General features: G+C 37.4%; 1 protein-coding gene across 1 annotated transcript in view; it reads right to left on the bottom strand.

Annotated features, from left to right (window-relative positions):
- cntnap3 (contactin associated protein family member 3) overlaps nucleotides 1-16,403 on the bottom strand; it is a 666,293-nt gene that overhangs the window by 386,507 nt on the left and 263,383 nt on the right. The window contains exon 3 of the mRNA XM_039759435.1: nucleotides 4,463-4,656. Coding sequence (XP_039615369.1) covers nucleotides 4,463-4,656 — 194 coding nt within the window. The remainder of the gene's footprint in view (nucleotides 1-4,462; nucleotides 4,657-16,403) is intronic.

The following is a 16,403-nucleotide window of genomic DNA, read 5'->3' as shown; positions in this document are numbered from 1 at the left end:
AGCAGCACTACTGCCACGCCATCATGCTCTCACATGTTTAATACATGCTTTAATGCATTTTATCATGAAAATGATATCAAGTATACATCTTAGCATTCTAAATGTTCAGAGAGCAGTAATATCATGAACTGAATGTTTTTTGTATGGCGATTGCTGCCTGTGGCTCCTCTCCGTACCTCAGTTTAAGAAGCACATAGCGATTAACAACTGGGTCAGGGAACACTTAATGCGAAGCATTTAATGTGCTACATGGGGTTTGAAAAAATCTTCTAAATAAAACATTGATTTTAAGATGAAGTTTACGACATGGCAAAGTTAGACTAAAGAGAATAAAGTCAACATGCCAACTTCACACTTTCTTTTTCTTCACTGAGTCAGTTTTTTTTTTCTTCCCTATAGTCCTAATACGCTTTGATATATTTCAACTAAGAAAGATCCAAAATATATTTGAGACAAGGCCTGGGGCCTCATGTATAAACAGTGCGTACGCACAGAAATGTTGCGTAAGAACTTTTCCACGTTCAAATCGCGATGTATAAAACCTACACTTGGCGTAAAGCCACGCACTTTTCCACGGTACCTCATACCTTGTCGTACGCGAGTTCTCTGCTCGCTTTTGCAGACTGGCGGCACCCAGCATCAAAGCAGTGCTACTGTTCCTGTGTGGTTACATTTATATTATTATTTATAAATACATTGAAACTAACCGCATATTGTTTATTAGTGTAATGCATCTGATTGGAATTAACTTGTAAAAATATAATGGTCCAGGGAACAACCATAGTATTCCAAATACCATAACTGCTTTAGCATTGTTACTCTAACTGCACCTTCTTCTTTCAGCTGCTCCCGTTAGAAGTTGCCACAGCGGATCATCTTTCTCTATAGTACTCTCACTGCACCACTCGGAGTTTTTATATCACTGTATCTGAGTATGAATCACAGCAGCAGCTGATCGGAAAGAGAATTATCAGTATACAGCTTCAAGGACACGCTGTCTCAGCCACTGCAAAACGTTTTAAAGTCTTTCCTGTACGGACCTCGCGGTTCAGAAACAGTTTCATCCCAAGAACTTTAAACGCACTCAATCAAGTGCTCCTTGTAGAACTGTTTGTACTTATAAGTACAATCATTCCACTGTAAACTTTCACTACAGTTATAATATCGCATAACCTGAGCCACTTTATAAAGCGCGTATTTACATATGATGACGATATCATTTTTTATGGTGAAATGCAGCAAAATATGTTTATTAAATTATACAGATAAAACTTTAACCATTTAAATAATCTATATTCTTCACTGGGAGTGTCGTGAAGGATAGGATAATTAAACATGTACTACGAAGATATTTCAATGTTCCTTAAACGTTTTGAAGAATTGGCGCTAAGCTTACAGATGGCTTAACTTCTATTACAGAGCTGACTGTGTGGCGATCGGTTACTTGGGGAAAGAAAAGCAAGGACTGCAGTGGCGGCTACGCCAATATATATTGAATATAAAATAGAAAGAGAAAATAACAACACAGCTAAAAACGCAGCGACAAATTTCAGCAAAAGTTAAATGCTTGTGTCATGAGCACGAGTCAGCTATGCAGTGTCTGCAAAGGACATGGCCATTCCACTGTGCATAAGCTACCTTACTGACGGGCGGGCGAAGGAGCCACCGATTCTTCCTCTGCCCAGTGCCACCACAAGCCTAGAGCCGCCCCTGAGTACTGCTGCAATAAATTATTTCATCAAAGTGAAACACATGTTTAATAACGTGCTTTAACTCCTATCATCATGAAAATGATATCACGTATACATCTCAGTATTTTAGTTATTCAGAGAGCTGTAATATCATGAATGTAATGGATTCTGTGTCCAGTTGGAGGAAGAGATCCGGTTTAAGAAGCAAGTGATTCACACACAGGCACATAGAAGATCAAATACAAAACAAAGCATTTAACATGCTACTTTAATTACGATGTGATTTGATAAGATGAAGTTTATGATGTTCTACTTTAATGACAAAATAAACTACGTGATTAAAGTGGAAATGTCGAGATTGAAGTCGACATTTCGTGCTTTTTCCCCACTGTGTGCCTATTTTTTTTTTTATCTGTACCCTAATAAGCTTTCATATGACACTCAGACAGTGGCAACTTTGATATGTGACTTCTTTTTTATTTCCGGCACTGTGCGATTTTGTGAACATGAGCTTTCAAGTTTCACCAACATGCTATGTCACTCGATCAACTTCCTTTTGTTGATTATACCATGGTTTATTTGAACAAATAGTATGTTTTTCCTTTGCCTCCACTTGGTATTCGCTGAAAATCTTATATTTTCCCCCGTGCTTTTCCCATTCTCTTTTCACAGAAGGATGAGCTTAAGGGCAATTTATATTGATTTGTATATTCAAATAGGCGTAATTCTGGGGCGAGTTGGGGCGTTACATGAAGCGCGTGCACGAGCGTTAGTTTTCACGCTGATCGGGATTTATGTAGCGGTAGAACGTGGAAGTTGGAGTACGCACAGATTCCTGCATCTGGATTTTTCTGTGCGTAAGCACAATTAGGCTTTTGTGCTTACGCCATGTTATAGTGCGAGTTCTACGCAAGGCGTTATACATGAGGCCCCTGGATTTTGAATGCTGTTTTCATCATACTGTATATATTGGAAATGCCATTAACCAGGATTATATTTGCTTATTTACTACACAATTGTGGATGTACAATTACTGCAAATCTAAGAGGGCAAAATTTTGTTAAAAAATGATTGTGATATCTGCATTACTGACTCCTGATTCCTAATACACCCTCCATAACACATTAGAAATAATGTCATATTTTACTTAATAAAACTCCTATCTACAAGGAACAATCTAAACTTTTTTAAAATCGCTCAGGAATGTATAATAAAGAGACTGGACCTCTTCTAACCTTTTTGATTTGTCAATATCTTTTGGGGATTTTCTCTTATTAGGCTCTCTGATCACACAGCACTCCAATTTGTGTAGAAGATGGAAATCAAGATTAATTTAAAACATAACTGAGCGGAAGTTCTGATTGTATCTTTGATTGATTTGTGTGTTATTCTGGGTAATAGAATTTTACATAATAAATAAAATTATTTGAAACAAAATTGTTACATTTAAAGGATATGATAGTCAAGCTATTTCACAAGAAAAACTGCTAAAGAATGAATTGTTTTAAACTTTAATATTATGTATAAAACAATAAGACATTTTTAAGAAATGCACGAGTGTCTATCTCTATTATATTACATAACTGGTCTTCCTTCTTTCGATAATACTTATATACAGTATATGCAACAATATCCTGGAACATGGAATAACCACTACAAGGGGGTTCATGAACTTTAGGGGCCTCAGAACCTTCTTCTTTTGGCTGCTCCCATTAGGGGTTGCCACAGCGGATCATCCTCTTTCATATCTTTCTGTCCTCTGCAACTTGTTCTGTCACACCCATCACCTGCATGTCCTCTCTAACCACATCCATAAACCTTCTCTTAGGCCTTCCTCTTTTCCTCTTGACTGGCAGCTCTGTCCTTAATATCCTTCTCCCAATATACTCGGCATCTCTTCTCTGCACATGTCCAAGCCAAAGGTGCCTCAGAACCCGTTCTGTTTATTTTTAGGAGATTCCAGAATTGAGTCAAACCTGTTACAGCCAGAACAGTCCTAGAAAGAACAATCAAATCATCCTGACACAGGAATGTGACCACCCCTTCTGTTCACATGTACCCCAAAGAGAGGGCTTGTGGGATTGTGGTGGTACAGGACTAGTTTGCCTACGACAGACAAAGGGCAATAAAATCTATGTTGTTATTATATAAATGAAATATTTGAAAAACAGTTCCAAACTCTATCAACATGAAAAGTTCCACTATTAAAAATTACAGTATATAAGCGAATGCCTCTGATGAACAGTTTACTTTGTCCTACTATATTATATCCAACTTTGTCTCTAATATACTAGAATATCTTGTTTTTTTGGCTACTCCCGTTAGTGGTCACCAGCGGATCATCTTTTTCTATATCATCCTGTATTACATTTAAAGAGACAATCAGTTTCAAGTGCCATGAAGAACTTAGAAGTTTAAATCATGTGTGGAATAGAATGAAACCCCAGTGTTCCTGTTGCTTTTTTTGCACATAACATTACAGAAAGATCCTGAAACAGTACAAGAATATGCAAAACTTAATTAGCTGGTGTTGTTATGGTATAACTGAATCCAATTCAATGTTTTAACCAGCTGCTTACCTATTTGGACTAAAATCCATATAATGGGTAAGTCGCCAACAATAATTTTAAAAAGCTGACATAATAGTTTCCTTGTGTCACAGGTAAAGAGTTAAAAAGGCTTCCAGTAAATAACATGCAATTTTCAGGTCCCAGAATATAATCACACATTTATAGATATCAAAATTAGAAATGATCATATTGTGTACATACCCATATGCTTTCTTCTTGTCGATACTGTTTCCAGTTTTTTCCTGTATCACTAACCATTAAAAAATAACTTGTCACCCAGTCTGAGCTTCCATATCTTCCTTGAGTGGCGACAGCACTTATTTCAGTTCTTTCTCCCAAGTCAATTTCCAGCCATTGATATTTGTTAGATTCCAAAGGGGACCACCCTCCTGCCCCTATATAAAAAAAAAGAACAGAAATAAATAAAACAATACTGTGGCAGTGAAAAATCTATGTTTATCAAATGAAAATGGGGAACACTATTTAGTTGTATAAATAAGGCTTTTACTTTTTCAAATAATAAACACACCAGACTTTAGCATATACGAGGTCTGACAATTAAGTTTGCTAACTTCCCACCATGTGCTTACATTGGCAGCACTGTACAACCAGCTTGGTAAGGTTTCATAACCTTGGTATATCAGTGTCTCACAGGCTGTGTCCGTGTTGACAAGTGGCGGTGTCTTACTGAGTGGCATTCATTATTGTGGCTGCGCGTTCTTGTGTGCCGTTGCAAAAATGTCTGAACTTGCATTAGAGCAATGAACAAACACCAGCTCACATGACACTGTCTGTGAGGGAGGTTTTAGCCAGTAAACAAATCACTGTATTGAACACCGTCCCTACTCACCTGATCTGGCCCCCAATGACTTTTTTTTACTTTACCCAAAGATAAAGGAAACATTGAAAGGAAGACATTTTTGATGACATTCAGGACATCAAGAGTAATACGATGACAGCTCTGATGGCCATTCCAAAAAAAAGAGGTCCAAAATTGCTTTGAAGGGTGGACTAGGCACTGGCGTCAGTACATATCTTCCCAAAGGGAACACTTTGAAGGTGACCGTAGTGATATTAAGCAATGAGGCATGCAGCACTTTTTCTAGGATGAGTTTGCAAACTTTCTCAGACCTCGTATTTATTTTATTCCATAATTGAAGCCCTGACTGTACTTTTTTTCTTTTCATATATGTACTTGAAAATCTTTGCTGTTTGAAGTTAATAATATATGTACAAGCTGCTCTTAACCTTCCAAAATGCTAAAAAACACTCATTATGAGAATCTATCACTTTAATAAAAGGACAAGTGTGTATGTGTCTGTCTATCCGTGTGCCCGACCATTGCTAGGTCTTTGTCATACCAACATTTGTAGTCATAAAATGCACTGCATTTGTCATTCCAACAGAAGCCCATCACAAACATTTGTAGGAATGCATTTTTTGATGACAAATGTTTGTGATGCACCATCTGTTGGAATGACAAATGTAGTGCATTACAAAATACATTCCAATAGATGGCCAATTGCAAACATTAACATAGAGGTCTACTTTGATTACTTGACTTCAGCCTGTTAAGCATAGTTAGTATATATATATTAAATGTCACTGTCTGCTCCCTGTGTCTGTGTGGGTTTCCTCCAGGTACTCCGGTTTCCTTCCACAGTCCAAAGACATGCAGGTTATGTGCATTGGCGATCCTAAAAGTGTCCCTAGTGTGTTCTTGGTGTGTGGGAGTTTGTGTGTGCGCACCCTGCCTGGGGTTTGTTTCCTGCCTTGCACCCTGTGTTGGCTGGGATTGGCTCCAGCAGACTTCCGTGACCCTGTAGTTAGGATATAGCAGGTTGGATAATGGATGGATGGATGTTACTGTCTGTTTGTCTGTCTGTCATGCAGTCACTCACAAACTAATGGGGCTAAAAGCATGATCTTTGTCTAAACTGAAAGCTTATGACCTAATATGATCTGGAAATAGACGGCAACCTGATAGGCACTTTACTGATGAGCAGAAGAGATTATTTTAATTAAAGCATAGGACTTCACATGTCCATCTACTGCTATTTCCCCAGGGAGTGGTAAATATGTGTCCAGAATTCAAAAACAAGTGTAAGTTCTTATGTTTGTAAGGAATGAGTTTAATGATGTTTATATCTAGACTTTTGTAACATTTTAGTAGTGTTAAAAATTCCTTCAGAGAAATTGAAGCCGTGACAGCAAATATTTTTTGCAAGAAATTTGCCATGACCAGATGGATGATGTTTAATGACATTTAAATATGCCAGTCATCAGTCACCTCTGTGGTTTCTGGTGTATGTGGATTTCTTGAGAGTCATTGTTTTATAATGAAAGAAACAAATCACTACTCCAATAGCATAAATAGCTAACAAAGAAGTCTAAAAATAAATTGTATAGATATTTTCTTATCTCCTATAGGTAATTTTTATATTGATCTTGGAATTTTTATAAATAACCTACAAGTTACAAAAGGTGATGATCGAGTAGTGCATATTAATATCATTTTTACTTTGTTAGAATTTATGATTCCTCATTTGGACTTCTATTAATAAGAGACTATTAAAATGAAGCCTCATTTTGCCATTCTCTACTAATATATCAGACTGACATAAGGATCATTTAGATTACCTAAGATTAGAAAATGATGTAGGAATGTGAATAGTTTAAAAGGTTTATTCCCCTCTACATTGATGTAGAACAACACATTAAAAATCATTCAACTGTATCTGCACAGCACCCTGAAACACCAGTAGGAATATCAGCTCCTCTGATCTCTTTACAAAACCTAGGCTCTGTCTTTTCTATTTTCTCTTTAGTAGCTAGAGTTGAAGTCAGAAGTTTACATACATTTAGGGTGAATTCTTTAAAACTCACATATTATGATCCCTCCACAGATTTTATACTAACTATAAATTTGGCATATCATTTAAGACATCTATTTTGTAGAGGGCAAAAGTAATTTTTCCCAAGCAATGTTCATAGACAGATTATTTCACTTATTAATCATATCACAGTTGCAGTGGATTGATTTTCTTTTTTGTTGAAGGGACTGGCTGTGTGTGAAGTAGAGCTGACAACCAATGAATGCTCATTCTGAACAACAAAGCATAGGATGCTGTGTCAAGGAATAAGGAACATACGTGTTTTAAAGCTCGTAGACAGAGGCCTGTTTTTCTGATGCCTAGTATTTTATGTACTAAAACAGAATGGGGGAAAAAAGGGCAGTGACTGCAGATTAGCCTGTTAACCTTTTTCACAGGTATGTCAGGCAGCAGGGGGCTTTATACCTCACAAACAGAAAAGAAGCTTGTCTCTCTGATGTCTTGTGTTTTACACATTGTGACAGATTGGAAAAAGAACAAAAAGGGCAGAAATTGAAGCTTAACAGTAGTGCCACATAGCACTGGTACAGCGCCAGCTCCACCAGGCAGCACACTATTGGCCATCAGAAAAAGGGCAACCATGACGGTACCGGAAAGTCATAGCCAGTTCAGTAAAGCAAACATACCCTGTGATTTTCAGTTGTGTAATCTGAGATGGCGTAGCAACGAGATCAGCAACTGCAGTCAGCAAGACTGACTTGATTTCTACCCCAAAAGAAATTAAATAATGTGACATTCACTTTTGCCAATGTGTTTATACATTTATGCAAGCTAGGTAAGAACTTTAATGTAATTTGCTAAAGGTTAAGGACTAGTTTGAAATGGCTGGGCGAGCAATACAGTGTGGGCTACTTAGCATGCATGTGTAGCAGGTTTTGCAAATACCAAATATGTCAATTAAATATTAAGATTTAAATGTCAGAAAGATGGCTCAGACCTAAACAACTTCCAATAATTATATAAAAAGAGAAGGGTGCACTGCGTTAGGAACTGAAACATTTTAGATCAGCTTTATAAGCTCAGACAAGCAGCAGCAGGAAGCACACAGTCACCAGGAGATCGCAGAGCTGTGAGACGTCTGAGCTACAGCAGCATAACCACAAGAGCTGAGAACTACCTGAACACTACTGCACTTTAGGTGCCTGCTAAACATCCAAGTTGGATGATGTAATTATCACACTTATTTGGTTTGCTTTTATCTTTGGCATATTTAGTAACTCCGCCTGTGTAGTAGCGAAACAGGACAGTGTGAAGGGTCCTGCCTGGCTCCCCACTACTGATGTCATGCTTCCCCCTCCCTTTGGCCCACAGCCTCTGTCTGAGATTAGTGTGACTATATCACTCCAGCAAGTGAACTATGATTCTTAACGGAATGGAAGAAGTCACAAAATCAACCGGAATGTTCAAGCAAATTATAGAAAAAAACCCGATCTTAATCCGTTAAGTAGTTCTCTCGTGAAAAGCGGACAGAAAGACAGACATTGGATTTTATATATATAGATATGTAAAAGACTATAGTGACTGAATAAAGGATCTAAACCAGCTCCCCTGCTTGCCTTGTTGCTGTCTGGGGTCTATACAATAGGGGGATGTTTGAATGAACTTGAACCATAGCCCCATGTTGAAGTACATGTGGCTGCAGTCTCAATCGCCTTCTATCTCCTTCCCCAGAAACGTGAGCACAAGGACAATAATTTAGGTGAGGACATAAGTGTGGTCCTTCACGATAAAATCTGACCATGGGAATACTGTTTTAGGATTGGGTCACCGTAAAACCCTTTGACAATAAAGCGGGCCTGTCAGAATTTTAATAATACATTCTGCCTTCTGCATTTTGTCTCCCTGTCACTGAACCCTCAACATATTTTTACAGATTTTTATTTATTTATTTTACATGCCAACTGGTCTTGACAAACTTATTACTCAGCCAAAATCAGGAATTTTTAAGAATTTACAATTTTCGTTAGAGTTTACAAAGAACCTTGATTTCACTTCTTACTTGCTGCTCAATCTGCACAAAATGCAATAAAAGATTAGCTCCATTGTTTTAAATAAGAAGAGAAGAAAGAAAATAAAACAGATAAGAACATGTGTTACTGGGTTTTTCTTCCCAACAAACCAACACCACTGCCAAATTACATTTCTGATTCTGTGCATAGTACTATTTATTTAATTTTATATATTCAAATGCTGCATTGCTCTATTACTGGGAAGGGTGTTTGTGCCATATTTCTTTCTAGTAAACTTATATTTACCATATTTTGTAATGCATATCATGAGATTACATATCATTTATTGCTTCAAAAAAAGGAATGCATAATAATGGCATGGTAGTTGCTGAAATTAGGTCTAAAATACAGGTTTGCTTTTCTCACAGAGAGAAAAACACACAGAATTCAAAATTACTTTTTCATTATTTATATAAAGCAGTATAAAGCACCAAGACATCCATTCGTCCACTGTCCATTCCCTTGCTCAGGTGTCATGTCATCCAGCGTTCACAAGACAGCGCAGATGTCCAACGAACAAAAGTGGCAGGTGCAAAATATTAAGCCAGGCAGAGTATGTTTGTACCTAGGCATCACATCATCCGCCATCTAAAACAGGGCTGGAAAGGATGACAAATAATGGCAGCAGGAATCACCAAGAATGATGACAACTTATAATTTCTTAAGCACATTTTCATACAAATGATGTAGCTCAGAGTGCTTTACAAGATGTCAAAGAAGTAATTGCAGGCTCCTCCCACTGCTCACTTCACTTGCCAACCCTTGGGGACGGGCACAGGGTGCACGCTATCTCGCGGTAAAGATACTCCTTAAGTCGTACTTTCATTATTAACACATTAAGCCACTTGTAAAGAGTAATTTATAAAGCTGGTTTCACATTTCACAGGATTCCAATGCTTTCTAATTGACATTTTTCTTTTTAAATATAATGTGGCCATATGCTTCCTGAATTAGTAAAACTACATTAAGTGTGACTATGTAAACAGCCTTACGGCAACAATCTCTGCAAAACACAGTAAACTAAGCAATGATTAATTTGACATTAACATACAATTTTATTATTATCTACCTTGTAGTTAAAAGAAGAATAAAGCAGGAGCCATAATATCATCTGTAAATAAGGTTGTTTGACTGAGCTGAATTCATTTCTAATTAAATTAAGAATGGCCCATTTTCCATCCTTGTACCTGCTGCTGCTATGGTTTGACTTGAAGTCTAATGCCTTGTGCTTGGAAAAGCAGTTTTATTAATAAATAAATCACTACAACTGTTTATAAGTTGATCTTAATCTACTTGATGGTTTATTTCTTTATTTACTTTCCCTGTGGTTAAGACTACATTTAGTCAAACGTTAGCCGATATTATGCTTTATAGTCTAGTGGTTTGATAAAAGTAAAAGTCAAATAGCAAGCCACATCTAAAAGCACACACAATCTTTGACTGAAATTGTCTGTAAGGGCACCTGCAAAGTGAGGAGGTGCTGCCTGAAGAAAATATGTAGCCAGTTTCAATAACATTTTCTATAATTCATGATTGATCATGATTGATTGATGGTCTTGACTGCTGATAATATACATATGCATAATTTACGGTACATTTGAAAGGTCGCGTATGTAACACAGCATAATGGCAAAAAGGCATGTCTGCATTTTACAAATAAGAAAAACCTATTTTGACACAGTGTGTTATCATATGTGTGGGTTAAGAATGTCCCTGATTTCAAATGTTGTAACAAAGTCATTTACCTCCTTTCCTTTCTCCCATCAGTTCAGAAATCCAGAAACTGAAAAACACTTCACACAAACCAATCCTGGTCCCTCCCCTGCCTGGCAAGCTTCTAAAAATGTGACAAAGACCAGAAGAACGTGGTCAGTAACTTGACCTAATGGAGAAGACATGAGAAGTAGAGAAGAAGGGGGAGCTCTGTCCTGAGAGGCTACACTAATTGTGCTTTGTGGCAGAGAAATTGCCCGTCTTATTGTTGATTAACCTCTTTTATCAAATTAAAGAGGATTGGAATGGAAGAACCCCTAATAATAGTTAACATTTTCTATCATAATTATTTTACATTATATGTAAATTGAATATAAACATTGTGACTGCTTGCTATTCACTATGCACCTGTTCCTGAACAATTGTAAGATAAAACTTCAGTTTAGTTCTTCGCTAAAGGAACTGTCACTTAAAAAATGCACATTGCAATGTGACAGCCTATCTGTTTGTTACCAGTCCATTAAACAGACATTATCAGTTGATATGATTCTCAGAGGAATGGGGCACTGAGTATATCTGAAGGTTTAGAAGGGTTGTTATCAGTTTTTTAATGACTGATTAGAATGCTCAAGAGCACAAAGAGTGATTAAGCATTTTAAAAGGTGTAAAGAAATACTGCAACCTTGATTACTGTTCTTTTACAGATATGTAATCATACATGGTACACTTATGAACTAAGCCTAATCCAGGCCTGAATATAACTGTTCTGAATAGTGGAAACAAAAAGCTGTGGATGACCTTTGATTAGTAGGTGTTCAAGTCAATTTAACTGTTGTCTTCAGCTTATAAAATGATTATAAATAGTTATAATGTGGAAAGGTTTATAAAAGGTATTTGATTTTACAAAAGTATAAATTTGAAAACTGGCCTGATAATAAAATATCTGGTAATGCCTTAAAATATGATGCATTAATTCTTACTCATGCTACCTTTAAACTGTTTGGAAAAAGTAGCGGATTTAAGTAAAGTGGAAACCTGTATTTTTTATTTGTTTGATTTTGGCCAATATGATGTTCATCTATATATATATTATATATATATATATAAAGTAATGTATGTACGTGTGTACGTATATACTTATGTATGTATGTATGTATGTATGTTCCAGCATCACTTCCAAATGGAGCGATTTTCATGAAACTTGGTACACGTTACTCATTAGTCAACTAATACTGTAGGGTGAAATCAACCCTAGCCCACCCCCCTCTGGCTAGGCAAATGGACAATATAGCAGAAATAACACTTAGAGACTTTTTTAAGGATCTTATGGCAATTGTATTATAGAGCTAATTTTAAGGTGTTATATAAGTTTGTAATTGACCTAGGGTAAATGTTATACAGGATAGTAAAGTATATACTAAAGACACATGCAGTGAGTTGTACCCGTTCACACTTGTCCTGCTTGGACGAGTCATCTCTGTAACCCTAACCACCCCCTTCTGGTTAGGGTGGGGGGTGATCTTGCGGTCTTGTATGCATGTTATCGTCCAGTTGACACTCGGAACAACCACCAAAGGGCAAACTGGAGGTGACTGCCGGTATTCTTTATGTTCGAGCACCACAGTGCCCATGTTGCTTTTGAAATGAAATAGAGTTGGCTGGTTCCAAGCATCAACTGGATGATAACATACATACAAGACCGCAAGATAAGCACATTAGTAAGTATTTGTTGTTTGTTAACTTAGTTTTATTTTTAAAGTTGTGTTTTTTTTAATTATATTTTTCTCAAACAATTAAAAAAAAACACTAATTCCCTTCCAGGCAATGCTGGTTATTTCAGCTAGTACTATATGTGGAGCGAATTAATTTCATTTTTAATGTGTGCACATCACAACAATCATAGTTTAGGTTAATATAAATGTGGTTATAATTACTCACTAAATCACAGATAATATAATGAGCATAGCAGAGACTTACAGTATTAGCCCACTGGCATGTGACCTATCAAATCACATTCAATAGATAGAGAGAGAGGTTGGAAGCATGCATTCTTATTTTGCAAAGCTGGATAAGGTGACGATCAATGCCCAATATTTAGATAATTACAATTTTTATTGTATATGCTACCCCTGGGAAATATTTTTTAGGAAGAAAATTCGTAACGATGGATGCATACTACTTTATTTGTCCCAAAGGAAAATATATTAGCTTTTTACAGAATCTTAAGAAATACTATACCAAACAACAACAAATCGGCTAAACATACACAGAAATTTCAAAAAAGAAGAAAAACTTCTGATTTTACAAATGATGAGAGTAATCACAATGACAAATTAATAAACATGTACCGTCATACATATGAAGATGCCAGTTTCTGGATGCACTTCTGTTCAATAATTCATTGGCTAGATAAAGCACTCAATGCTAGTGTGTCAAAGAGAGGATGTACAGCTTGTTCACAAAATTCAATGAAATCGATATACAGGTATAAATGATTATCATTTAACATTTACTAATGATTCCTATTTACCGTTCAATGGCCAATACATGCAAATAATGCAATATCACTATCCAATCAATACCTCTTATCAGAGATTCTTTACAGCAAAAGATCAACTATGGAGAAGTTTTTCGTGTGCCAGGAGCGAAGTGGAGAGTGGAACCAGTCAAGTTACAGATGGTAGTGAACAATTGAGGATGATACTTGTGGAGTGATAAAGCAAGTTTTGATTTATTGCCATTTCAGACATGCTTATACTTTGAATTAAATCGGCCTTTGGTGATGCCTTTTAAGCCTGAAACAGAACACAAGTAATTCTCTTCACAGAGCTAGATGGTCAATACAAGAGTACAAACTACAAAGCAAAATGCTGCCATAGATAATATCAGTCACTAAATATTATCATATATGAGGATGCAGATTTGTTCAGAATCCTGGAGAAGCATTCACAGCTAAGTCAGTGCTGGGTCACCCAATCTGATGAAAGGACCCTTCCACCCAATGACCACATAAGAGTCTCAGTTCAGTGTTCTCTTTACTTTTAGTTCAGTTGGGGCTTGGTTATGGGTTGGAATGTTTGGTTCATTTGCTGCTTTTCTGGCATTTAAATGGGGCTTGCCTGGCTGCTGGACACTTTCCAAGGAACTCTGTCTATACCTTTCTTTTCACTTTTTGATTAAGGATATACAAGGTTATTCAAAAAGAATGAACCGATTTCATTAAGCAATATTTTATTAAGTAAAAGTAATACAAAACTCCAGCAAAGTCACAAGCATTCTACTCACAAACAAGCTTTATTTCCTGTCTTAATAATTGTTCAATGTGGCCACTACCTGTAGCACGGGCAACATCAATGCGATAAAAGAATTTCTCCCAGGCGCGTATCAGCATATCATGTTCCACTGAAAGTGATGAGGCAGTTTTGGAGCTTATAGATTTTTTTTAAGCATTGTCCTTTTGTCGTCATTGGTAAGTGCCTGAACGACCTGCAGTCTGTATGGTTTCAAATTTAGTCGTCTTCTTGGCACACGCTACACAGTGGATTGAGGGATTGCAAGCTCATGGCTAGCACGATTTGTGGACTTCGGCAGGCTCCTCTCAAACGCAGCACGGATTCTCGTCACTTGTTCCTCTGAAACTCATGGTCGTCCTGGACTTTTTCCTTTACACAGACACCCACTCTCTTAACACTAGAATTACCAGAGCCTACGAAAAAACTCGTAATTCCGTCCCACCTTAAACTGCTTCTTAAATCCCTTCACACCTCTCCGCCAGCGTCCTTTGTTCTCTAAATGTGCTGATAAAGAGAAGCTAGGAGCAGCCGGCTATTCCATCCCCACCAATTTAGAACGTGCACGAACTTCTCTCAGCTCATGCCTTGATTGAGTATCTGGGAGTGAAGTGGAGTTTTAGAGTGGAAATAATAGATCGTTGTTTGGAACACACGCATTTCATGTCTGTTCCGTTTCTACAGTAATCTGTGTCAACACATTGTTAAAACAGAAACTTTTTTTATATTCTAGTAGTAGATGACAAAATGTAGGCATAAACTATATAATGTATGAAGCCTGAAGTCCAAATAGCAAAGAAACATTTTCACAAGAATAACACAATTGCACTTTTATTCAAACATATAACTGCAGAAAGAAAAAGCCGCCTTAACATGCGACATTGACACCAGTTTACTGTAACTGACTCCGTGGTTCAATAGATACAGCCCCCGCTTGGGAATCAAGGGTCATGGGTTCGATCCTGCGCCCCTCCCTTTTGAGAAGTAAACTGTTCTTAGTCTTACTGTTTTAGAATAAAAACATACATTTGATTTCAGTCTGTAACAGCCGGTGCAATTTATGATCTTTGTAAAGGTTAGCTTTTTTTTTTATTCACTTTTCACTCTCTCAGTCGCGTTCAGAATCAATCCATACAACCCCATCTGACACGGCTGTTTTCACTAAAGACGCGCTATAGCTCTGCAGTGTACCACGATGCATACTAACGCCCCGGTTCTGACACACAAGCTGGCGAAGCTGCCTTCTTCGTATCTCACCGTCACTTGCTTTTCTTTTTATTCAGTTTTATTGAGTGTTCCTGCTGTATGCTTTTTCTTTTGCACCCCTGGACATGCAGAAGAAAGAATGGTAAAGACCAACTTCGCTATATGCAATCATCAGACACTCCCCATCTGCCCGTGTCGTTCAAACACAGGAACATATATTGGTGTAAAAGTATAACAAAAGTGCACTTTTATTCAAGTGCACTTTTTCCATCGCCTTTTCCTGTAAGAAGCAGTGTACACACTTCTCTCTATGCTGTGGTTTCTATTACACACCTGAAAGAAAGAGACAATACATGTGAACATATCCAGCATACAGCAACATGCGGGGACTGGCAGGAACACTCAATAAAACTGAATAAAAAGAAAATCAAGTGACGGTGAGATACGAAGAAGACAGCTTCGCCAGCGTCTGTGTGTCAGAACCGGGGGGGGGGGCGTTAGTATGCATCGTGGTACAACAGAGCTATAGCGTCTGTATTCTGTTTCTTTTGTACTCCAGGGCACGCAGAGGAGAGAATAGTAAAGAGCAGTAAGTTCGGCGCTATATGCAATCATCAGACACTCTCCATCTGCCCGTTGTTTTGTTATACTTTTCAATACTTTTTACTGCTCAAACGGGCATGCTCAAAAAATACACGTGTAATGCCACGAAAAGTGCACGCAGACACTTCATTTCGCAAACAAAACAAGTGCACTTTTATTCAAAACTACCTGTATAACCGAAGAAAAAAGAAAGCAAGATACAGTAGGCGATTGATACGACATCTTCCATGGTGCAATGCTATATAAAATCATCACATTCAAATATTAACAGTTCCCACACACCCAAGGACCATCCTTCCTACATTTACGACACGTGTACTTGTTGCCGTGTACACACCTCTCTGTGCTATGGTTTCTATTACACTGAATGAGTACCTGACACTGTACTTTCTTCCCTGGGGAAGGTCCGCATCAGAGAATTTCCAGT

The sequence above is a fragment of the Polypterus senegalus genome, chromosome 7 (assembly GCF_016835505.1).
Source record: "Polypterus senegalus isolate Bchr_013 chromosome 7, ASM1683550v1, whole genome shotgun sequence".
NCBI classification, from domain to species: Eukaryota; Metazoa; Chordata; class Cladistia; order Polypteriformes; family Polypteridae; genus Polypterus; species Polypterus senegalus.
The sequence above is the reverse complement of the archived record's forward strand: the minus strand, read 5'-3'. Positions and strand labels throughout refer to the sequence as shown.